Here is a 25,486-nt window from a genome sequence, read left to right on the forward strand (position 1 = left end):
CAATCCTACATGGCAACCCAAATGGTTTTTAAATGCCAACTTGGATGTCCAACTGGGATAAGAATAATTTTTCAATCAAAATGGAAAATAAAACTAAAAGAAAAAGGAGATGAACGATTTTTCTTCTCCAGTTCAAGGTGTAATTAATTTAAAATTTTCAATTAATTAAATTTATTTAATTAAAAATCTATTCTCGTCCTAGTTGGACATCCAAGTTGGCATTTAAAACCTATTTGGACTACAACGTAGGATTGTCATTAGGGAGGTAATGGAGTTTAACGGAAGAGTGACCACTTCATAACAAAACGATAACGTAAGTGACTAAAATGTAACATTTCAAACATAAGTACTAAAATGTAATCTAAGGCAAACAAAAGTGACTATTTTTGTAGTTTATCCCTTTCTATGATAGCTTCATTTTTTTTTTTAGATATTGTCTGATATAGAAAAGTAATTGCTATATACCTATAACAACATGTTGTTGTAAATAGAAAATTGTTGTGATTTTACAAAAAAGATCAAATAAAGAAAATGAGAATTATGTTAAAAACTAAAAGAAAGAAAAAGTGGGAATGAAATCAACAAAATTAAAAGATGTATATTAGATGCATGTATTATTGTTTTATGCATCTTCTATTTTACATTTTGCATGTGATTAACTGTAAAATTCATAAATCTAACAAGTTCAATTAATCAATATGAATTATCAAATTAAATTAATTAATTTATAACGAGTTACTAAATTCAAGTAATCAATATAAGTTTTACTCTTCCAAATTCATAGTAGAATATTTAATCGGGAAATTAATAGTTTCTTGAATTGGTATATTTAATTTCACTCATCGAAGATTATTTTCATTTGACAAAATATGATTAATAGATTGCTTCACTTGAAATTTAATTATTTTATTGAAATAATATTTTAATTAAGGTAATTTTAATTAATAAATGATAATTAATAGACTTGTTTATATAAAATAACTATAATTTTATTTAAAAATTTAGACCATGTTTTGTTATAAAGAACTAATTTAATAAAAAAAAAAGTGCTTCATAACTATAGAGTTTGTTGCTATAAGTGAAAAGCTATTATGGAAGATTAAAATAAAACATAAAAATTTGTTCTTTTAAAAACTTGACTGATATAAGAAACTATTATACTGGGTAACTGTTGTAGAAAGCGCGGACTATATTTAAAATAAAATTTTTCATTATTATTAATTAATTTTATAATAGTTAACAGAAGTATTAATTTTTTTTAGAAATTAAGAAAATAAACTTGAAACATGAAAATAATGAAATATTTGTTTCAACATTACCAGATAAACTGTTCTTTTGGAGCCAAATAAATTTCAAAGAAGAAATGTTAAAGATGGAAGCCGGGATTGAGCCAACAAGTAGGGTAGAGATTCCAAACTCTGAAGATTTCCAATTTCCCATTGTATTTCACCTGTAGTATTATAAAGCTACAAAATTGCATTGAAAATAGGGTTGATCTGGTCAGGTTACTGCCATCTCAATTGTTAGTTTTTATCTTAACACAAATTTTATTTTACTTTTCAAATGATTCTCTCCCAAAGATAGATGAGTGAGTTTGGGTAGATTTCCAATACTCCTCGGAATGCTGCCATTGAATCTACTGGCGTCTAAATATAACATTTGATGATTCATGCATTCATCTATTCTTAATGGAATTTGACCTGCAAAAGTGAGGTCCCCCGAGATTAAGAAGGTGATGACGTACATATTTAAGTAAATGGAACCAAAAATAACAATTTATTTGTTTTAAATAAACAAAATATTTTTTTCATTTTAAACTTTTTATTTAATTTATTAAATTTGACATATTAAACAAGTACTTGAATTAGAGCGTACGCAAATTAAAAATATGTTTAGTAAAATAGAAAATAGAAATACTTAAATTATTTTTTTTTCTGAAAAATAAATAGAAACACTTCTTTAGTAGCTAATATCTTAATCTATTTTATTATTTACCCCATTTTAAATCAATTAAATTTACATTGTGGAATTTGTTTTTCGATTCACAGGAATGTTAAAGGACTGTGGAATTCCATTGACCAAGCGAATCAAATGCAATTCTTTGTATTAACAGATTTATCCCAAGCGATTTGGATTATCCATAATCATTTTATTGGAAATCCTGATGATCTGTTAACTCTCAAGAGAAGAGAGTTTTTCAAGAGAAGATGATGTTCTTACAAGAAAAAGGATTTGTCTAAGCATTTTTATGCTATGACAAAACTTGTTTGTGCTCTTGGGTTGGATCCCAGTTTGAAACAAGCAGTTGTTGCATCCATTCCAGATTCACTTCAAGTAGCCATAAATCAAAACCTCTATAGGCAGAATAAAAACATTCTCAACTTAACCATGGGAGAAATCCAGCAAGAAACATATATTGCTTTAGAAGATCTGTGCAACACAAGAAACGTCTTCAAAGACTATCTCCATGGTGACAGAAGGTTAGACAAAGCCTGTAATGACCCACATCTCAAAATCAAATGTGGAAAAGACAAGTCATGCTATTGCCCTTCCAAGAAGAAGAAGCATTTCAAAAAAATTAAGAGATTTTCTCCAAAGATCCCCAGGAAAAGATACAAATGGAGATATCTTAAAAAGAAGAAGAGGTTTTCTAAAGGAACAAAGTCTATCCGATGTAACATCTGCAATCAGAAGGGTCATTTTGCAAAATCATGCCCAAAAAAAAGAAAAGCGTTAAGATGATCCGGCAGATACAGCAAAAATCGAGAATCAAAATTGATAAAGAAGATGACATTGAATTAATATTCTCTATTGATGATGAACCCAATGATCAATCTTTATGTGCAATTCAGAGTATTGATTACAGTGACTCTGAATCTTCATCAGCTGAAATATTCATGGCACAACCTCAAATGTCATTACATTCTCTGCCATCAAAGTCTGAACTTCTTTCAACCTTTCAGATTCCAGTACCATATGTTCCAGTTTCGATCTACTTGGAAAAATACAGTAAGCCAATTATTGTAATTGCTTTTATTGATACTAAAGCAGTAGAAACAATCATGAATCCAGAAATTTTGACCATTAGAATGGTGGCAACCTTACACCAAATATTTCCAGTCGGCAGCTAACAAAGATTTTGCAACACACCTGAGAAGTAAGCCTATCAAAATCCAGTTCTTTCCAAATTGTTCTGTTACCACTACAGTTCTGGGATTAAAACTTCCTGGAAAAGATCTCATTGTTGGCTTTGATCTTTATACCAAAGCTAAACAACTAAGAATTTTTCCAGAAGGACTAAAGTATAAACAAATGTTCAGACCTTTTGTTCAGATCCCCAAACTATTTTCAGTTTATTCAGAAAGAATCCAGGAGTTGTTGAAGAATTAAGGGAGAAGTCGTGTGCAGAATCTCACTCAGTGTTCTTACAAAAATGCAGAAATCCTTTATGGAAAAATTCTAAATTTTTCATTAAACTCCCTTTCAAGAAAAATGAAGATATCAATCCTACGAGAGCTAGTCACATGGGTATGAACCTAGAACACCTTAAGCTAGCTGAGGAAAAATTCCAACAGTTGCAAAAAGAAGGATTGATTGAAGCCTCAGATTTACAATGGGCTTGTGAGGCATTTTATGTCAAAAAAAAGATCAGAACAGGCCAAAAGGAAACCCAGATTGGTGATCAACTACCAGCCTCTTAATCATTTCTTACAAGATGATAAGTTTTCTTTGCCTAATAGAAACTAAATATTCTCAAGTCTTGCAAAAACCCGAGTTTTTTCTAAGTTTGATCTGAAAGCTGGGTTTTGGCAATTGGAAATAGATCAAGAAGACAGGCCTAAGATAGGATTTTACATCCCCAAACAAATACTTTCAATGGACAATTATGCCCTTTGAGCTTAAAACTGCCCTGTCACTATTCCAGAAGGCCATGATAAAGATCTTCCAGCCTATAATGGATCAAGCTCTGAACTACATAGATGATATCCTCCTATACAGCCCAGATCAAGAAAGCCATGCAACTCTCATTGAAAGATTCAAGCAGATTATCCTTCAACATGGATCATGCTTTTTGAAAGAAAGATGCAGATCAAAAAGGGATAAATAGAGTTCCTTGGTATGATCATCAAATATGGAAGGTACCAACCTCACCCGAGTATTGCTGAAGAATTGAAAAAATTTCCAGCCAAAAATCTTTCAAAGAAACAAGTCTAACAATTTTTAGGAATTGTGAACTATCTCAGAGATTTTGTCAATTTTTAGGAATTGTGAACTATCTCAGAGATTTTGTCCCAAAAATCTCAAATTTACAAATTCCTTGAGGAAAATGTTGAAAAAAAGATTCTCCTCTATGGGGAATTAAGCAGTCTTTAGCAGTCTAGAGACTAAAAGACAAATTGGCTCATCTGCCACCTTTACAAATTCCTGCAGAAGGAAGAAGGATTTTACAGACAGACACTAGGGACAAATATTGGGGAGCCATTTTAGTTGAAGAAGAAGATGGTAAAAGATGCTTATGTGGATACAAAAGTGGAAGATTCACCAATGCTGAAATCCATTATCACTCCACTTTCAAAGAAATCCTTGCAGTAAAGAGAGGTATTTCTAAATTTGAATTCCATCTAGTAGGATATCATTTCCTTGTTGATATGGACATATCTTCCTTCCCCAAAATGCTAAAGTTCAAACAAAAAGAAGTTCCTCATCCCCAACTCCTTCGGTGGGTTGAATGGTTTTTCAAATATTCCTTTAACGTCAAACACATAAAAGGAAAAACTAATGTCTTGGCTGATATTCTCACTAGACCTATTGAAAATTTCATGATTCAACCTTCATCCTCTTCAAAAAATAAAGGAAAAAAATTCCTCAAAATCCACATTCACCCATTTCTATGCCTTGCCAGCCAAATTCTCACCCTGATCATCCTCAAAAAGTTCTAAGTCTGATCTTAGAAAAAAGATTCCATAGAGAAGCCATGAACATGATGCTATCCTACCAGTTAAGTATCTTCAGAAATTTTGGAGGATTATTTCTGAAACCATTAGGTCTTCACCCGGAGTATCCATTTATTCATCCATTAAATTTTAGTTTACTGAATTTCCTGATGAATTAAAGTGGATGCTTTGGTATTTAACTCATTTGTTCCACATCGGGATTGAATTCTTTATTGAAGATCTCCAGTACTTCCTGAACATGGCAATGCAAGGAGAAATTAATCCAGAAATGAAGAACTTGGCAACATTTTTTGGATGGTTTTACCCACTGGAACAATGGTTTGATATGATTAGGCTTGAATGTCTCAAAAATACAAGAGCCCAATGGATTCTAATTATCTTCTACAAACCCCAGTATTTCATGCAAAATGGTCCAACAACCCAGTTGGGAGCATTTCCTAGCGTATGGATCCATAAAACTTATTTCACAGAAGTAAGTTTGAGCCCATATGATTACAAAAACTTGCAGAAATACTTGTGCTAGATAAACAAAATTATTCCTGCTAAAATATGTCCCTCAGAAAAAACATTAACACCATGAAATAAAGATAATGATCCACCGACACCTTATCAAGAACAGTTAAAGCAAGCATTGTTGGAATATCAGACAAATATACCAGATCCAAAGGAGTGGTCACAAGAGTATCCAATGTACTACAGCCAAACAACTCAAGACACACCAGTATGGAAAGATGTGTATGAAGACATATCAATCTGGAAAGCTATCTGTGAAGCGACACCACCTGATGATTTGGAACAAAGAATTGAACAGCTGGAGCTGAAATGGTACAGAGCAAAAGAGGAAAAGAAGACAAAAGTGGAAGAATTAAACCTCACCTCTAATGTCAGCACAGATTATAATACTGACTAAAAGATGACGGGAGCTTTGTCCTGTTATGTATTATTACTCTTTACTTTAAAATTTGAAACGAATTGTCGTCTTTATGTATTATTGTCTTTTTCTTTTACAAAAGTCTGATGAGTCATTAAGAAAAAATAGATTCATTCTTATCTGCTCATTCAGACTTCTTTCCCTATATAAGGAAGGAAAACTCTAAGTTGTAAGTAACCTAGAAGTAAGAAATAAAATATCAGTGTGTTTTATAAAACCATGTCTTTCTAAACTTCTCTATTCTCTTTCTATCTAATCATGGTATATCGTTGAAAGAAAATCTCCCGTGAGTTTAGAAGTATGCTCTGTGCTTGTCATATAATGGATCCTGTACATCAAAAACTAAGCTTAGATCAGGGATACTAATTTCAACTGAGTTTGAAGAAGTAGTCTGGATTAATGGTATTAACAGCTAAAAGGCAGTGTCTGTTTAAGTGGCCAAGAAGAGAAGGCCTTGTTTTTGGCATAGCATACCTTCTGTTATGATCTATTAATTTCAGATATCCCGTCTTCAAGCTCTGCTGGTTTATTTGGTATCAGAGCCAGCACTCTAAGGTTTTCTTTTATTCGAGAAATCAGATACAAAAGAAAGAGTACTTTACTATGAATACTTCCAAAACCTCTACTTCCAAAGCACCTTTATCTTTGCCTAGCTTTCCTTTGAAAACTCATTTTGTCAGAAAAATTTCTTTTTTATATGAAGTCGAGTACTTTACTGAAGAAGAAAAAGTCTAAGCTACGGACTTACCCTTTGTAAATCCTTACTCTACTTACCAAAAGCCTACTTTCTCTCCTATTAAGAGTATAAAATCCCTTATTACTACTAGTAGAAAGAATGTCCGTTAATATGTACAGTCTTCCAAGTTTGATAAACATCTTATCTGTGGAGGACAAGAGGAACAGTTTGTTACTCTTGAAATCCCTTCGAATTTTCTGCAGGAATGGAGCCAGCATGGATATTCTCATATCCATTTTAGAGCAGTCAGACTAGCTTTAAACTGACATGGAACTTCTGGGAAACCAGTCGTCTCCAGAATTGCTCTTCTCGACTCCAGGTATAAACACTACCAAGATGCCTGTATCAATACAGTTGAAGCTACGTTGTGCTCAGGAATGGCCATGGTGACCTTGTTCCCAAATTTTACTATGTCCCTATAAGACCCAAACCTGATAGACGCTTTAAAAGTCTAAATCCAGATTATTGGGGCTGAGATGGTTGAATCAGCAATAACAGCGACTCTACACTATCAAATAGTGTATAGAGTCCAAGACCACGCGTTTAAGCTATCAAATCAGGGATCTAAAGATTCTTTTCTTATTTCAGTCAACACAAGAGAAGAGCCGCACTGTGTCCATGTTCCAAAACAAATACCCAAGCAGGAGCTACTAAAGCTTTTGCCAGAAAAATGGGTGACCAATTATGAGCAAATCCACCAATATGATCAGCCGATTCGTTCCATGAAGAGTCAGATTATCATTATGTCCGATGGTAATAGTGAAATCAAGTTTGATCACAGTCACATAAAGTAACTCCCTACTCCGCCAATTTTTTCTACACAAATGATGTTACAGCCATTATAGCCAGATGACCCAGGTTCAGACCCAGAAGCACCCCTCATATAGAGTTTTAAACTTGATGGGAGCCGTTATATTTTTTCAAAGATCCAAATACAAAACACTGTCCTTAGGATCTTGATTGTTCCCAAAATAGTTGTTTTGAAGATCTAGATGAAGGGATCTGGAAATCTCACAGCCCGGAAAATTACAGAAAATCTACCCAGTCTGAGTTTTATAAGCAATAGATTAAAGGTGACCTAGATATAGGTCCGTTAGAAGAGGATAATGGCAAATTTATCTATCTTATGGATTACTCTGCAAGTAAGTCAAAGCCACAACCTCCTAAAGTTCAGAACCAACCTCCTACAGATCCATCACCGCCACCCAAGAAAGACACAAATGATTAGCAATGGTTAGCGAAACCCTTGAAGCAGCCGTGCTATAAAAATATCAACAAATGGGTTCAGAAGCACAATCAGTTCTAGTAGTGCGCTCAAGAAGAGAGAGTTGTTGTTCCAAAATGAAAAATTCCATAAGTAAATATGTACAAAACAACCTAGTCACATGAGCAAGAATTTTTACCATTAGAGGAATTCTCAAAGAAAGAGTATCTTCATGCTCCAAAAATTCAATCAAAATAACAAGCAGATGCAGAAGGCTAGCAAGTAAAAATTGCAGCAGTAAAAGCCACTTTGAATTGACAAACAGAGAATGCACTGACCCAAAATTCTACATTGAAAAAGATAGACCTAAAGGTCAATGAAATTGACACAAAGGTCTCTAAGATTGAAGATAAAACCGATGAAAATTTTGAGATGATTAAAAACCTGATTAAACTTTTCAAGAAAAGGCTTAAAGAAGTTGCCACTAAGACAGCAGCACCAGGACAAGATTTTTTCTCTCACATTGCCTAGAGAAAAAGATTCAAAACAAGGAGGCGAGATCAAAACCCTTGAGGAGACATGGAGGATACCATCTCCTCAACCTTTGAAGAATGGTATTGAGTTAATCCCTTCAGTAAGGCAACTAGACAAGCCAAAAACATCCGGAACATTGAAAATAGATTTTCCCCCGCCAGAAGAAAGAAAAAGCCAAGTACATATGATTTGTTTTTACAGATCAAAGCTGAAAAGAAAGCAGAAAAGAAAAAAGCAGCAGAAGTAAGGAGACAAAAAGAAAAAGCCTTGGGAAAAAGACCAGTTGAGAAGGAAAAAGAAGAACAAGAAAGTCTTTATTCATCTCTGCCAAGACAGGTATCAAAATACTTAATGATACAAAAGGAGAAACAATCTTGTAATAATCCCCTAACAAGATTTTTAAGGGATTATAGTCAAGAATCACACCAAAAAATATTTGTCTTAGACAAGACTGAGGAGTCTCCCTTAGAAGACTCAGCTTCCTTAAAAACAGTCTCAATCTCAGAAGATTCAGAGACATCAGCAAGCTACTCTAGGCTAGACTAAGAGGAACTAGAAGCGATAGGCACAACACAACACAACACAACACATCGAAGGTTCACCAGCTTCAGTGGCTTCTTCTTCTAACATCTCATCAATCTTAACCTCTGGTTGTGTTGTGGCCATCACTTCTGGTTCCTCTGAGTCTGGCTCAGAGTAACTTGCTAATGTCTCTTAATCTTCTGAGACTCAGACTGTTTTTAAGGAAGCTAAGTCTTCTGAGGGAGACTCATCAGTCTTGTCTAAGACAAATATTTTTGGGAGTGATTCATGATTATAATCCCTTAAAATTCTTGTTAGGGGATTATTACAACATTGTTTCTCCTTTTGTATCACTAAGGATTTTGATACCTATCTTGGCGGAGATGAATAAGAGCTTTCTTGTTCTTCTTCCTCCTTCTCAACAATCTATTTTCCTTTAGGGAAAATCTTTTTCACCTCCAAATATTTTTAGCTTGTCTAGCTGCCTTACTGAAGGGAATAACTTAATACCATTCTTCAAAGGTTGAGGAGATAGTATCCTCCCAGCCACCTCAAGGGTTTTGATCTGCTCCTTAAGGTTTTGAATCTCTTTTTCTCTCTAGGCAATGTGAGAGAAAAGTCTTGTCCCGTGCTAAGTGGCAACTTTAAGCCTTTTCTTGAAAAGTTTAATCGTTTTTGATCATCTCAGAATTTTCATCGGTTTTATCTTCAATCTTAGAGACCTTTGTGTCAATTTCATTGACCTTTAGGTCTATCTTTTTCAATGCAGAATTTTGGACTAGTGCATTCTCTGTTTGCCAATTTAAAGTGGCTTCTGCTGCTACAATTTTTATCTGAACCTTCTGATTCCGCTTGTAATTTTGATGAAATTTTTGGAGCCTCAAGATACTCCTTCTGAGAATTCCTCTAATGGCGTAAATTTTGCTCATATGAAAGGTTGTTTCGTACATTTGTACTTCTCATGAATTTTTGTTCCGAACAACAACTCTCTTCTTGAACACACTTTGGAATTGATTATGCTTCAACCCATTTATCGATCTTTTTATAGCACAGGGTTTTCGCTAGCCATTGTTGATCATTGGGTCTTTCTTGGATGGCCTATGTAGTGGATCTCAGGAGGTTGGTTCTAAAAATTAGAGGTTGTGGCTTTGACTTACTTATGAGTACTCCACAAGATATACAAATTTGTCATTATCCTCTCTAACAGACCTATATCTGTCTCATTTAATCCATCGCTCATAAAACTTCAATTTGGAGTAGATTTTTGAGATTTTTGCCTGCTTGATTTTGGATCTCTTCATCTAGATCTTCAAAACAATCATTCGACATCCATCACAAGAACAATCAAGGTCCCAATGATATTGTCCTGTATTTGGATCTTTGAAAAATATGGTAATGGACACAGGTCATCATTTTGTAATAGAATTTCGTAACATCATTTGTGTGGAAAAATTGGCGAATGGGGAGTTGCTTAAGTGACTGTGATCAAACTTGATTTGCATAATTGGTGGATTATATTGGTGGAAAGGATCGGTGATCATATTGGTGGATTGCTCATAATTGGTCACCCATTTTTTTGGCAAATGCTTTAGTAGCTCTTGCTTGGGTATTTGTTTTGGAACATGGACACGTCTGACTCTTCTATGTGTTGGTGAAATGAGAAGAATCTTGGATCCTTGATTTGATAGCTTAAACGCGTGGTCTTGGGCTCTATATACTATTTGATAGTGTAGAGTCCTTTATTCACTGTGATTGACCATCTCGTATTAAATAATCGAGTTTGGACTTTAAAGCGTCCATCGGGTTTGGGTCTTGCAAGGACATAGTAAAATTTGGAAACAAGGTCACCATGGCCATTCCTGAGCGCAATGTAGCTTCAACTGTACTGATGCAGGCATCTTGGTAGCGTTTATACCTGAAGTTAAGAAAAGCAATTCTGGAGACAACTGATTTCCCAGAAGTTCCATGACAGTTTAAAGCTAGTCTGACCGCTCCAAAATGGATATGAGAATATCCATGCTGACTCCATTCCTGCAGAAAATTCGAAGGGATTTCAAGAGTAACAAACTGTTCCTCTTGTCCTCCATAGATAAGATGTTTATCAAACTTGGAAGGATACATATTCACGGACATTCTTTCTACTAGTAGTAATAAAGGATTTTATACTTAATGGGAGAGAAAGTAGGCTTTTTGTAAGTAGAGTAAGGATTTACAAGGGGTAAGTCCGTAGCTTAGACTTTTCTTTTTCAAGAAAGTACTCAACTTCATATAAAGAAGAAATTTTTCGGTAGAGTAAGTTTTCAAAGAAAGCTAGGCAAATATAAAGGTGCTTTAGCAGAGAGGTTACGGAAGTATTCATGGTTAAGATACTTCTCTTGTTTACATATCTGGTTTCTCGAATAAAGAAAACCTTGAGTCTTGGCTCTCATACCAAATAAACCAACGAAGCTTAAAGATGGGATATCTGAAATTAATAGATCATAACAGTAGGTATGCTATGCAAAAAGCAAGGCCTTCTCTTGGCCATAAACAGTAATTTGCATTTTAGCCGTAATACTATTATCCGACTACTTCTTCAAACTTAACTAAATTTAGTATCCCAGATCTAAGCTTAGTTTACATGTGTAGGATCCATTATATGGCAAGCCTGAGCATACTTCTAAACTCACGGAGATTTTCTTTCAGCGATATACCATGATCGATAGGAAGAGAATAGAAATGTTTAGAAAGACATGGTTTTATAAAACACACTAATATTTTATTTCTTACTTCTAGGTTACTTACAACTGAGAGTTTTCCTTCCTTATATAGGAAAGAAGTCCGAATAGCGTAAAAGAATGAATTTGTTTTACTTAATGACTCATTAAAATTTTGTAAAAGCAAAGGACAATAAAACATAAAGACAACAACTCGTTTCAAACTTTAAAGTAAAGAGCAATAATACATAACAGGACAAAGCTCCCATCATCTTTTAGTCAGTATCATAATCTGTGCTGACATCAGAGGTGAGGTTTAATTATTCCACTTTTCTCTTTCTTTTCCTCTCTTGCTCTGTAGCATTTCATTTCAGCTTGTTCAATTCTTTATTCCAAATCATCGGTGATGTCACTACACGATATCTTTCCAGATTGATGTGTCTTCATACACATCTTTCCATGCTGGTGTGTCTTGAGTTGCTTGGCTGCAGTACATTGGATACTTTTGTGACCACCCCTTTGGATCTAGTATATTTGTCTGATATTCCAACAAGGCTTACTTTAACTATTCTTGATAAGGTGTCGGTGGATCATTATCTTTATTCCATGATGTTAATGTTTTTTCTGAGGGACATATTTCAGCAGTAATAATTTTGTTTATCTAGCACAAGTATTTACGCAAGTTTTTGTAATCATATGGGCTCAAACTTACTTACGTGAAATAAGTTTTATGGATCCATACTAGTAGTGCGCTCAAGAAGAGAGAGTTGTTGTTCCAAATGAAAAATTCCATAAGTAAATATGTACAAAACAACCTAGTCACATGAGCAAGAATTTTTACCATTAGAGGAATTCTCAAAGAAAGAGTATCTTCATGCTCCAAAAATTCAATCAAAATAACAAGCAGATGCAGAAGGCTAGCAAGTAAAAATTGCAGCAGTAAAAGCCACTTTGAATTGACAAACAGAGAATGCACTGACCCAAAATTCTACATTGAAAAAGATAGACCTAAAGGTCAATGAAATTGACACAAAGGTCTCTAAGATTGAAGATAAAACCGATGAAAATTTTGAGATGATTAAAAACCTGATTAAACTTTTCAAGAAAAGGCTTAAAGAAGTTGCCACTAAGACAGCAGCACCAGGACAAGATTTTTTCTCTCACATTGCCTAGAGAGAAAAAGAGATTCAAAACCTTAAGGAGCAGATCAAAACCCTTGAGGAGACATGGAGGATACCATCTCCTCAACCTTTGAAGAATGGTATTGAGTTAATCCCTTCAGTAAGGCAACTAGACAAGCCAAAACATCCTAACATTGAAAATAGATTTTCCCCCGAAGAAAGAAAAAGCCAAGTACATATGATTTGTTTTCATCAAGAAGAAGAAAGTTGTTAAAGATACCAAGATTTTCATCCTTGAGGCTATCAAAACACAACACAACACAACACACCAGGTTCACCACCAAAGGGCTTCTTCTTCTAACATCTCATCAAAACCTCTATGTTGTGTTGTGGCTAACTCCGGTTCCTCCGAGTCTGCCTCAGAGTAACTTGCTAATGTCTCTAATCTTCCGGACTCGACAAAAGGAAAAGCCTTCGAGGAAAAAGACGCCTTGTTGAGAAGGAAAATTCATGAAGAACAAAAAAAGTCTTTATTCATCAACATTGTTTCTCCTTTGTATCAAAAGGACTTTGATGATACAAAAGGATGAAACAATCTTGTAATAATCCCTAACAAGATTCTTAACAAGGCTTTTTTTTTTGTCTCCTTACTGCCATTTTTTTTCTTTTCTTCCTTAGGAAAATCTATTTTCACTGTTCCAAATATTTTTAGCTTGTCTAGCTGCCTTACTGAAGGGAATAACTTAATACCATTCTTCAAAGGTTGAGGAGATAGTATCCTCCCTGCCACCTCAAGGGTTTTGATCTGCTCCTTAAGGTTTTGAATCTCTTTTTCTCTCTAGGCAATGTGAGAGAAAAAGTCTTGTCCTGGTGCTACTGTCTCAGTGGCAACTTCTTTAAGCCTTTTCTTGAAAAGTTTAATCAGGTTTTTGATCATCTCAGAATTTTCATCGGTTTTATCTTCAATCTTAGAGACCTTTGTGTCAATTTCATTGACCTTTAGGTCTATCTTTTTCAATGCAGAATTTTGGACTAGTGCATTCTCTGTTTGCCAATTTAAAGTGGCTTCTGCTGCTACAATTTTTACTTGCCGACCTTCTGCATCTGCTTGTAATTTTGATGAAATTTTTGGAGCCTGAAGATACTCCTTCTTTGAGAATTCCTCTAATGGCAGAAATTCTTGCTCATATGAAGAGGTTGTTTCGTACATTTGTACTTCTGGAATTTTTTGTTCTGGAACAACAACTCTCTCTTCTTGAACACACTGCTGGAATTGATTATGCTTCTGAACCCATTTACTGATCTTTTTATAGCACGGCTGCTTCAAGGGTTTTCGCTAGCCATTGTTGATCATTTGGGTCTTTCTTGGATGGCTGTGGTGGATCTGTAGGAGGTTGGTTCTAAAATTTAGGAGGTTGTGGCTTTGACTTACTTGCGGAGTACTCCACAAGATATACAAATTTGTCATTATCCTCTCCTAACGGACCTATATCTGGGTCTCATTTAATCCATCGCTCATAAAACTCAGACTGGGTAGATTTTTTGAGATTTTTTAGCCTGCGGGATTTTTGGATCTCTTCATCTAGATCTTCAAAACAATCATTTCGGCATCCATCACAAGAACAATCAAGGTCCCAATGATATTGTCCTGTATTTGGATCTTTGAAAAAATATGGCGGCTGGACCTGGGTCATCTGGCTGTAATGGCTGTAACATCATTTGTGTGGAAAAAATTGGCGGAGTGGGGAGTTGCTTGAAGTGACTGTGATCAAACTTGATTTGCTCATAATTGGTGGATTATATTGGTGGAAAGGATCGGCTGATCATATTGGTGGATTTGCTCATAATTGGTCACCCATTTTTTTGGCAAATGCTTTAGTAGCTCTTGCTTGGGTATTTGTTTTGGAACATGGACACAGTGCAGCTCTTCTTGTGTGTTGACTGAAATGAGAAGAGAATCTTCAGATCCTTGATTTGATAGCTTAAACGCGTGGTCTTGGGCTCTATATACTATTTGATAGTGTAGAGTCACTGTTACTGCTGATTCGACCATCTCAGCCCCAATAATCAGGATTTGGACTTTTAAAGCGTCCATCAGGTTTGGGTCTTGCAAGGACATAGTAAAATTTGGAAACAAGGTCACCATGGCCATTCCTGAGCGCAATGTAGCTTCAACTGTACTGATGCAGGCATCTTGGTAGCGTTTATACCTGAAGTTAAGAAAAGCAATTCTGGAGACAACTGATTTCCCAGAAGTTCCATGACAGTTTAAAGCTAGTCTGACCGCTCCAAAATGGATATGAGAATATCCATGCTGACTCCATTCCTGCAGAAAATTCGAAGGGATTTCAAGAGTAACAAACTGTTCCTCTTGTCCTCCATAGATAAGATGTTTATCAAACTTGGAAGACTGTACATATTCACGGACATTCTTTCTACTAGTAGTAATAAAGGATTTTATACTCTTAATGGGAGAGAAAGTAGGCTTTTGGTAAGTAGAGTAAGGATTTACAAGGGGTAAGTCCGTAGCTTAGACTTTTTCTTTTTCAGTAAAGTACTCAACTTCATATAAAGAAGAAATTTTTCTGGTAGAGTAAGTTTTCAAAGGAAAGCTAGGCAAATATAAAGGTGCTTTAGCAGTAGAGGTTCTGGAAGTATTCATGGTTAAGATACTTCTCTTGTTTCTGTATCTGGTTTCTCGAATAAAAGAAAACCTTGGAGTGCTGGCTCTCATACCAAATAAACCAACGAAGCTTAAAGATGGGATATCTGAAATTAATAGATCATAACAGAAGGTATGCTATGCAAAAAGCAAGGCCTTCTCCTCTTGGCCACTTAAACAGGCACTGCATTTTAGCTGGTAATACTATTATCCAGACTACTTCTTCAAACTTAACTAAATTTAGTATCCCTGATCTAAGCTTAGTTTCTGATGTGTAGGATCCATTATATGGCAAGCACAGAGCATACTTCTAAACTCACGGGAGATTTTCTTTCAACGATATACCATGATCAGATAGGAAGAGAATAGAAATGTTTAGAAAGACATGGTTTTATAAAACACACTAATATTTTATTTCTTACTTCTAGGTTACTTACAACTGAGAGTTTTCCTTCCTTATATAGGGAAAGAAGTCTGAATGAGCAGAAAAGAATGAATTTGTTTTTACTTAATGACTCATTAAAATTTTGTAAAAGCAAAGGACAATAAAACATAAAGACAACAACTCGTTTCAAACTTTAAAGTAAAGAGCAATAATACATAACAGGACAAAGCTCCCATCATCTTTTAGTCAGTATCATAATCTGTGCTGACATCAGAGGTGAGGTTTAATTATTCCACTTTTCTCTTCTTTTCCTCTCTTGCTCTGTAGCATTTCAGCTCCAGTTGTTCAATTCTTTATTCCAAATCATCAGGTGATGTCACTTCACAGATATCTTTCCAGATTGATGTGTCTTCATACACATCTTTCCATGCTGGTGTGTCTTGAGTTGCTTGGCTGCAGTACATTGGATACTTTTGTGACCACCCCTTTGGATCTAGTATATTTGTCTGATATTCCAACAAGGCTTACTTTAACTATTCTTGATAAGGTGTCGGTGGATCATTATCTTTATTCCATGATGTTAATGTTTTTTCTGAGGGACATATTTCAGCAGTAATAATTTTGTTTATCTAGCACAAGTATTTCTGCAAGTTTTTGTAATCATATGGGCTCAAACTTACTTCTGTGAAATAAGTTTTATGGATCCATACGCTAGGAAATGCTCCCAACTGGGTTGTTGGACCATTTTGCATGAAATACTAGGGTTTGTAGAAGATAATTAAAATCCATTGGGCTCTTGTATTTTTGAGACATTTAAGCCTAATCATATCAAACCATTGTTCCAGTGGGTAAAACCATCCAAAAAAGGTTGCCAAATTCTTCATTTCTGGATTAATTTCTCCTTGGATTGCCATGGTTAGGAAGTACTGAAGATCTTCAATAAAGAATTCAATCACAATGTGGAACAAGTGAGTTAAATAACAAAGCATCCACTTTAATTTATCAAGAAATTCATTAAACTAAAATTTTAATGGATGAATAAATGGATACTCTGGGTGAAGACCTAATGGTTTCAGAAATAATCCTTCAAAATTTTTGAAGATACTTAACTGGTAGGATAGCATCATGTTCATGGCTTCTATGTGGAAACTTTTTTCTAAGATTAGACTTAGAACTTTCGAAGGATGATCAGGGTGAGAATTTGGCTGGCAAGGCATAGAAAAGGGTGAAGGTGGATTTTGAGGAATTTTCTTTTTTCCCTTTATTTTTTGAAGAGGATGAAGGTTGAATCATGAAATTTTCAATAGATCTAGTGAGAATATCAGCCAAGACATTAGTTTTTCCTTTTATGTGTTTGATGTTAAAGGAATATTTGGAAAACCATTCAGCCCACCGAAGGAGTTGAGGATGAGGAACTTCTTTTTGCTTGAACGTTAGCATTTTGGGGAAGGAAGACATGTCCATCTCAACAAGGAAATGATATCCTACTAGATAGAATTCAAATTTAGAAATACCTCTCTTTCCTGCAAGGATTTCTTTGAAAGTGGAGTGATAATGGATTTCAGCATTGGTGAATCTTCCACTTTTGTATCCACATAGGCGTCTTTTACCATCTACTTCTTCAAATAAAATGGCTCCTCAATATTTTTCACTAGCGTCTGTCTGCAAAATCCTTCTTCCTTCTACAGGAATTTGTAAATGTGGCAGATGAGCCAATTTTTCTTTTAGTCTCTGGGCTGCTAATGACTGTTTAATTCCCCATTGAAGAGAACCTTTTTCAACATTTTCCTCAAGGAATTTGTAAACTTTGAGATCTTTGGGACAAAATCTCTGAGATAGTTCACAATTCCTAAAAATTGTTGGACTTGTTTCTTTGAAAGATTTTTGGCTGGAAATTTTTTCAATTCTTCAGCAATACTCGTGTGAGGTTGGTACTTTCCATCTTTGATGATCATACCAAGGAACTCTATTTCTCCCTTGTTGATCTGCATCTTTCTTTTAGAAAGCATGATCTCATGTTAAAGGATAATCTGCTTGAATCTTTCAATGAGAGTTGCATGGCTTTCTTGATCTGGGTTGTATAGGAGGATGTCATCTATGTAGATCAGAGCTTGATCCATTATAGGCCCGAAGATCTTTATCATGGCCTTCTGGAATAGTGATGGGGTAGTTTTAAGCCCAAAAGGCATAACTGTCCATTGAAAGTGTTTGTTTGGGATGCAAAATCTTGTCTTAGGCCTGTCTTCTTGATCTATTCCCAATTGCGAAAACCCGACTTTCAGATCAAACTTAGAAAAAACTCGACCTTTTGCAAGACTTGAGAATATGGAGTTTCTATTAGGCAAAAGAAACTTATCATCTTGTAAGAAATGATTAAGAGGCTGTTAGTTGATCATCGATCTAAGTTTCCCTCTGGCCTATTCTGATCTTTTGTTGACATAAAATTCTTCACAAGCCCATTGTGAATCTGAGGCTTCAATCAATCCTTCTTTTTTGCAATTGTTGGCATTCTTCCTCAGCTAGCTTAAGGTGTTCTGGGTTCATACCCATGTCACTAGCTCTCGTAGGATTGATATATTCATTTTTCTTGAAAGGGAGTTTAATGAAAATTTTAGAATTTTTCCATAAAGGATTTCTGTATTTTTGTAAGAACTCTGAGTGAGATTCTGCACACGACTTCTCCTTTAATCCTTCAACAATCTCCTGGATTCTTTCTAAATAAATTGAAAATAGTTTGGGGATCTGAACAAAAGATCTAAATATTTGTTTATACTTTAGTCATTCTGGCAAAATTCTTAGTTGTTTAGCTTTGGTATAAAGATCAAAGCCAACAATGAGATCTTTTCTAGGAAGTTTTGATCCCAGAACTGTAGTGGTAACAGAACAATTTAGAAAGAACTGGATTTTGATATGCTTACTTCTCAGGTGTGTTGCAAAAACTTTGTTAGCTGCCGACTGAAAATATTTGGTGTAAGGTTCCCACCATTTTGATGGTAAAATTTCTGGATTCATGATTGTTTCTGCCGCTTCAGTATTAATAAAAGCAATTACAGTAATTGGCTTACTGTATTTTTCCAAGTAGATCGAAACTGGAACATGTGGTACTGGAATCTGAAAGGTTGAAAGAAGTTTAGACTTTGATGGCAAAGAATGTAATGATATTTGAGGTTGTACCATGAATATTTCAGCTGATGAAGATTCAGAGTCACTGTAATCAATACTCTGAATTGCACATAAGGATTGATCATTGGGTTCATCATCAATAGAGAATATTGATTCAATGTCATCTTCTTCATCCATTTTGATTCTCGATTTTTACTGTATCTGTCGGATCATCTTAACGTTTTTCTTGTTGTTTGGGCATGATTTTACAAAATGACCCTTCTGATTGTAGATATAACATCGAGTAGACTTTGCTCCTTTAGAAAACCTCTTCTTCTTTTTGAGATATCTCCATTTGTATCTTTTCCTAGGGATCTTTTGAGAAAATCTCTTAATTTTTTCTGAAATGCTTCTTCTTCTTGGAAGGGCAATAACATAATTTGTCTTTTCCACATTTGATTTTGAGATGTGAGTCATTATAGGCTTTGTCTAACCTTCTGTCACCATAGAGATAGTCTTTAAAGACCTTTCTTCTGTTGCATAGGTCTTCTAAAGCAATATACGTTTCTGCTGGATTTCTCTCATGGTCAAGTTGAGAATGTTTTTATTTTGCTTGTAGAGGTTTTGATTTATGGCTACTTGAAGTGGATCTGGAATAGATGCAACAACTGATTGCCTCAAACTGGGATCCAACCCAAGAGCACAAAAAAGTTTTGCCATAGCATAAAAATGCTTAGACAAATCTTTTTTCTTGTAAAAACAGCATATTCTCTTGAAAAACTCTCTTCTCTTGAGAGTTAACAAATCATCAGGATTTCCAATAAAATGATTATGGATAATCCTAATCGCCTAGGATAAATCTGTTAATACTAAGAATTGCATTTGATTCGCCTAGTCAATGGAATTCCACCAGTCCTTTAACATTCCTGTGAATCGAGAAACAAATTCCACAAGGATGTTGTAATGGCTTTCTTCTGTCAATCTCCTGGTTTCAAGCCAAACGTGGAATTCTTATAGTCTTTTTAGCCACTTATTTGTTGGAATTTTATCTAAAGTGAAGACCATTTTACCCCTTGAAACATGGGGTGTAGATCTTACGGTCGAAGGTTCACCAGCTTTAGTGGTTTCTTCTTCTGACATCTCATCAATCTTAACCTCTGGTTGTGTTGTGGCTATCACTTCTGGTTTCTCTGAGTCTTGCTCAAGGTAACTTGCTGATGTCTCTGAATTTTCTGAAACTGAGATTGTTTTTAAGGAAGCTGAGTCTTCTGAGGGAGACTCCTCAGTTTTGTCTAAGACAGATATTTTTGGGAGTGATTCTTGATTATAATCCCTTAAATTCTTGTTAGGGGATTATTACAAGATTGTTTCTCCTTTTGTATCATTAAGGATTTTGATACCTGTCTTGGCGGAGATGAATAAGGGCTTTCTTGTTCTTCTTCCTCCTTCTCAACTAGTCTTTTTCCCAGGGCTTTTTCTTTTTGTCTCCTTACTTCTGTTGATTTTTTCTTTTCTGCTTTCTTTTCAGCTTTGATCTACAAAAACAAATCATATGTACTTGGCTTTTTCTTTTCTTTTGGTCGAGGAAAATCTATTTTCAATGTTTCGGATGTTCTTGGCTTGTCTAGTTGCCTTGCTGAAGGGAATAACTCAATATCATTCTTCAAAGGTTGAGGAGATGGTATCTTCCCTACCTCCTCAAGGGTTTTGATCTACTCCTTAAGGTTTTGAGTCTCTTTTTCTCTCTGGGCAATGTGAGAGAAAAATTCTTGTCCTGGTGCTACTGTCTCAGTGGCAACTTCTTTAAGCCTTTTCTTGAAAAGTTTAATCAGGTTTTTGATCATCTCAAAATTTTCATCGGTTTTCTCTTCAATCTTAGAGACCTTTGTGTCAATTTCATTGACCTTTAGGTCTATCTTTTTCAATGCAGAATTTTGGGCCAGTGCATTCTCTATTTTCCAATTCAAAGTGGCTTCTGCTACTACAATTTTTACTTGCCGACCTTCTGCATTTGCTTGTAATTTTGATGAAATTTTTGGAGTATGAAGATACACCTTCTTTGAGAATTACTCTAATGGCGGAAATTCTTGCTCATATGAAGAGGTTGTTTCGTACATTTGTACTTCTAGAATTTTTTGTTCTGGAACAACAACTCCCTCTTCTTGAGCACATTGCTGGAATTGATTGTGCTTTTGAACCCATTTGTTGATCTTTTTATAGCACGGCTGCTTCAAGGGTTTCGCTAGCCATTGCTGATCATTTGGGTCTTTCTTGGGTGGCTGTGGTGGATCTGTAGGAGGTTGGTTCTGAACTTTAGGAGGTTATGGCATTGACTTACTTGCGGAGTAGTCCACAAGATAGACAAATTTGCCATTATCCTCTCCTAACGGACCTATATCTGGGTCTCTTTTAATCCATCGCTCATAAAACTCAGACTGGGTAGATTTTCTGCGATTTTTCGGCCTGCGGGATTTTTGGATCTCTTCATCTAGATCTTCAAAACAATCATTTCGGCATCCATCACAGGAACAATAAAGATCCCAAGGACAGTGTCCTGTATTTGGATCTTTGAAAAAATATAACGGCCTCCCATCAGGTTTAAATTGGAGCTGGAATTTTTTTTTGTCCAAATTAGTCCTTGATCTCTCGTTAAAAAAGTTGGACAAAAAAAGTTTATTCCCAATGTGGAAACAATTGTCTAGTTCAAGCCTCAATGTAGAGATAATTGTCAAGTTTAGGGATTAACTAGATAAAACAAAGTTCATGTCCTAATATAAGAACAATTGTCAAGTTTAAGCTGTGTATTAACCCTTTTTTAATTTATATTAATAATCTAATTTAACAAAACTTGGTTGTGGGGTTCAGGATTGGAGTAAATCTTTTTAACAATAGCTGGATGTTGGGGAGAAGAGTTTCCGCAAAAGAAAAAGTTAAGGGTATCCAAAGACGAGATCGGTTCTGACCCCAAGCTCATCCTAAGGCCAAAGGAGATAATGGTTCATCAGGAATAAATGATCACGTAGGAGAAAAGGTCGGGTTGTAAAAATGGTGAAGGATTAGACAAAAAAAATGAACAGTCAAAGAAGCCCAAAGCAGACGATGCCTCAATCGAGGTGATAAATGCAAATAGATAGGAAGGATTAAATGAACATCTTGCCGGCTACGTCACCGATGTCGAGATGGATGGGCCTTATGATGAAAATTATAAAGTCGAATTCATATCATAAAAGGGGTGTAGTTAATATGGAATCCACAAAAGAATTAGCTGTTAAAGAGACCAATCCAGAAGTTGATGTAGGCTTATCTGCCAATGAGCCCAACATGTTGAATTCTAGGGCACCTACACTTGTGTAAAGATGTAGTTGCAAAAATGAGTAAGAAATCAGAATTATGAAGAAAATCCAGAAAATGGCGGTAGAAAAAGTAAAAAGTGTAATTAGGGTAATAATTTTCTTAATTACCTTACTACTATTACTTATTTTTATAATCCTTGACTAATCTTTTATCTTATTTAGATAAAACAAAACATAAAATGTATTGAGATTACCAGATGAATTGTTCATACTGACATCAAATATCTCCAACTTTTGAAGATTTCTAATATCTTGTGGAATTTCACCTGCAATTTATAAAGCAACAAATCAGTATCATATGGCTATTTGCTTTGCTACTAAGTTGAAATGGAATTCCAATGTTCAAAATATAAGGGAAGGAATACCAAGAGATTCGAGTTATAAATGGAAAAGCATGAAGAGAAGACTACAAAGCTTGTTATTAAATTTTACTATTAGATTTTAATTTATGTTAATACTTGATTTAATCTTGATATAGAATCATGAATCATAGTTTGAATGCCTAATTAAAATTCGGATAGTTAGTTTCCATCTTAAAAATGTTATTTCTATTTTGTTTCAATCAAAGGAGAAAAGCTTACCTTCCAGATTATTATCATACAACAACAGTTTTTTGAGTTCTGTTAGATTTCCGATATCTTTTGCTACACTGCCAGATAGATGGTTGTGTGGTACAGAAATCATCAGCAAAGAGGAAATATTATAAATGACAGCAGGAATCGAACCAGAAAGTTGGTTATGAGCCAGACGAAGTATCCTCAAATTAAGAAACTTACTTATCTCATGTGGGATGTTTCCATGAATGAGATTAAAATTCAAATCCAAGTTGGCTATTGATGGAGGAATTACACCTGTCAAATTGTTATTTCGAAGATTCAAGTGTAAAACTTTATCCAACCTTCCAAACCATGAGGGAATTTTACCATTTAAGAAATTGAAGCTTAAATCAATGAGCTTCAGATGACTCAATCGTCCCAACTCCCACGGAAAATGGCCTTGGAAATTGTTGTGACTCAAATTACGAGAGACTAGGAACGACAGGTTTCCTAACTGCGGAGGGATGGTTCCAATAAGACCCATGTTGGAAAGATCCAAAACTCTAACTCTCTGGTGCTTAGCAGCGCAAGAGACGCCAGCCCAGTTGCAGACAGAGTTATTGGCGGTCCAGCTGTTGGCTAAGATGTTGTGAGAATCAATGATTTGGTGCTTAAATGCAAGAAGAGCATGTTGATCAGTGTGAGGTTCCTCACAATCATGGCGTAGCTAACCATGAAATAGATAATTAATGAACATTAAAGCTGAGAAAAGAAAATGGAATTTGGTCATGTTGATGGCTTTGGGTATCAATCAAAATTTGAGAAGGGTTGTTAAAGATGCATGGTAAAAGCATTGCTTAAATAAATGAATGGGTGAAGGTTTTTGTTAGGGCAAGTCAACTCGTCTTGGTCGTTTCCATAAATAAATGAGTCCTTTCCATTTCATTCTTGAGCCCTCCAATATTCCTTTTTTTTACTTCTTTTATGATAGTCCATCAAAATTTATTTATAGTTTAACGTTGTAAAAAGCCCTCAAACTTTTTCAATAAAATCAATTAAGCTTCTACTTTTTTTCACTTAATTAAGTACTTGAACTTTCAAAATGCATAAGAATTTATCAACAGACAACCAGTATAGAAGCTATTCTAAGCTTTAACAGTCAATACATTCGTTAGCAAAAAAGAACTCTCCCAATTTCTTCGATGATAACAAAGTCTAGCAGGGAAGATGAATCAGAAATCTTCTCTCATACCCTATTTATAGATAACTCATGTTCAAATCCCAATAAAAATTATCTCTAATCATTACTCGTTCTCGCACGCTTTTACTAATTAATTGTATCCTTCAAGGTTCTCCAAATATCCTAAATTCCTAATTACTAACAGGTTAACTCCACTATAATGTTAGGTGATTTAAACGTGTCTTACAAGCTATGAAACTTACTAAGAAAATAAAATAAATTTAATCCTAAATTAAAACAAAACAAAATAAAATAAAACTTAATCTACTAAGAAAATCTGTCAAGGTCCTCGTACTATTCTACCCGAAAAATACTCATCTATCTAATTTTTTTTTTCTAAAAAAAACTTAATTTTGGTTTATATAGGAAATAACCCAAAGATAGAAATTCCCCTGATAACATTTTAATTCATAGAAGCTTAAAAATGGAAATGACTGCTAAATGCCCCTAAATGCTCAAGTCAACATCTAATTTAGCTATAAAATCGTTGCGACATCACCGCTTTGAATGTATTTTATTGCTACATGAGGTCACAACGTCGTGACGTTATACTGTTCCACATCATGACGAGACCGCCTATTGTGGTCTCTCGTTGCTTTGCGTTTGAATTCAATGTCACAACCTCCACAACTCATGGTCGCGTCCTCAACTACAGTTCCATCCTTAATGAGCATTTTTAGATCTCCAGTTTCTCCTATGCAACCACATAAATGAAAAACACTTAAAACGACTCAAAAAAACACTTTTGCTATCTAAACACTTAAAAATACAAAATGACACTAAAACGATCCGATTTTGTTTTAAAATGTGATAAAATGTGTGTGAAAGGCTAATAAATGTACATATCAAATCACGGTGCATCAAATCTCCCACACTTACACTTTTGCTTATCCTCAAGCAAAACCGAAAGTAAACACACACAAAACAATGTGTTCTGATTAAACAAATGTGAATATTGACAAGTACTAAAAAAATATAATTCAGTCGAAAATTAACAATCACGAATAAACATGATATACAAATGGACTCAAAGTTACATATTATAGAACAAAAAGAAATTCTATCAGTTACTAACAATCGCGCACTAGATGCTTTAATATAAATGTAACATGCTTGCAAATTCCATCAAAATGCAACATCATGATTTATGATTATACTTAACATGCCAAAATTATCATACAATAAATTTCTCATGCATCTAATTTTAGACTTTTAGTTCAAGAAATTCAGACATATTGAGGTCGCATAAAATTTTCTGACTTGTAATGTTCAGTAGCTTAAGATGGAATGATCAATAACACAAATGGTAACAACATGTTTGGATATCTTTGAAACCAAGGAAAACTAAGTAAATCAAAAGAAAGGGTTCTCCTCTCCCTTGTTTGATTAAAATATTTTGATTAAGTGAGTTTTCTTTTATTTTTAATATCCCAATTTGGGGAAAGTGAAAGAAAAGAAAAGATTTTAATTTTTACATGATAATTTATGTGTATATCATGTTAACAAAGT

The 25,486-nt window shown here is 34.8% G+C and overlaps 1 protein-coding gene across 3 annotated transcripts; it reads right to left on the reverse strand.

Moving 5' to 3' along the window:
- Nucleotides 1-1,323: 1,323 nt before the first annotated feature.
- LOC105765888 (probable leucine-rich repeat receptor-like protein kinase At2g33170) lies at nt 1,324-23,573 on the reverse strand. 3 transcript variants are annotated; one of them, XM_052630821.1, is made up of 4 exons: nt 23,125-23,573; nt 22,783-23,052; nt 22,396-22,467; nt 1,324-1,700 (listed from the first exon to the last, which is right to left on the reverse strand). In XM_052630821.1, exons 1-4 carry the CDS (start codon nt 23,279-23,281, stop codon nt 1,531-1,533), a joined length of 669 nt encoding a protein of 222 aa, XP_052486781.1. In that variant the 5' UTR covers nt 23,282-23,573; the 3' UTR covers nt 1,324-1,530. The 3 variants fall into 3 exon arrangements, with proteins under 3 accessions (XP_052486781.1, XP_052486779.1, XP_052486780.1); XM_052630819.1 differs by having other exon boundaries at nt 22,783-23,573; XM_052630820.1 differs by lacking the exon at nt 1,324-1,700 and adding an exon at nt 22,045-22,188 and having other exon boundaries at nt 22,783-23,573.
- Nucleotides 23,574-25,486: the final 1,913 nt, after the last annotated feature.

This window comes from Gossypium raimondii, chromosome 5 (assembly GCF_025698545.1).
Source record: "Gossypium raimondii isolate GPD5lz chromosome 5, ASM2569854v1, whole genome shotgun sequence".
Classification (NCBI taxonomy): Eukaryota; Viridiplantae; Streptophyta; class Magnoliopsida; order Malvales; family Malvaceae; genus Gossypium; species Gossypium raimondii.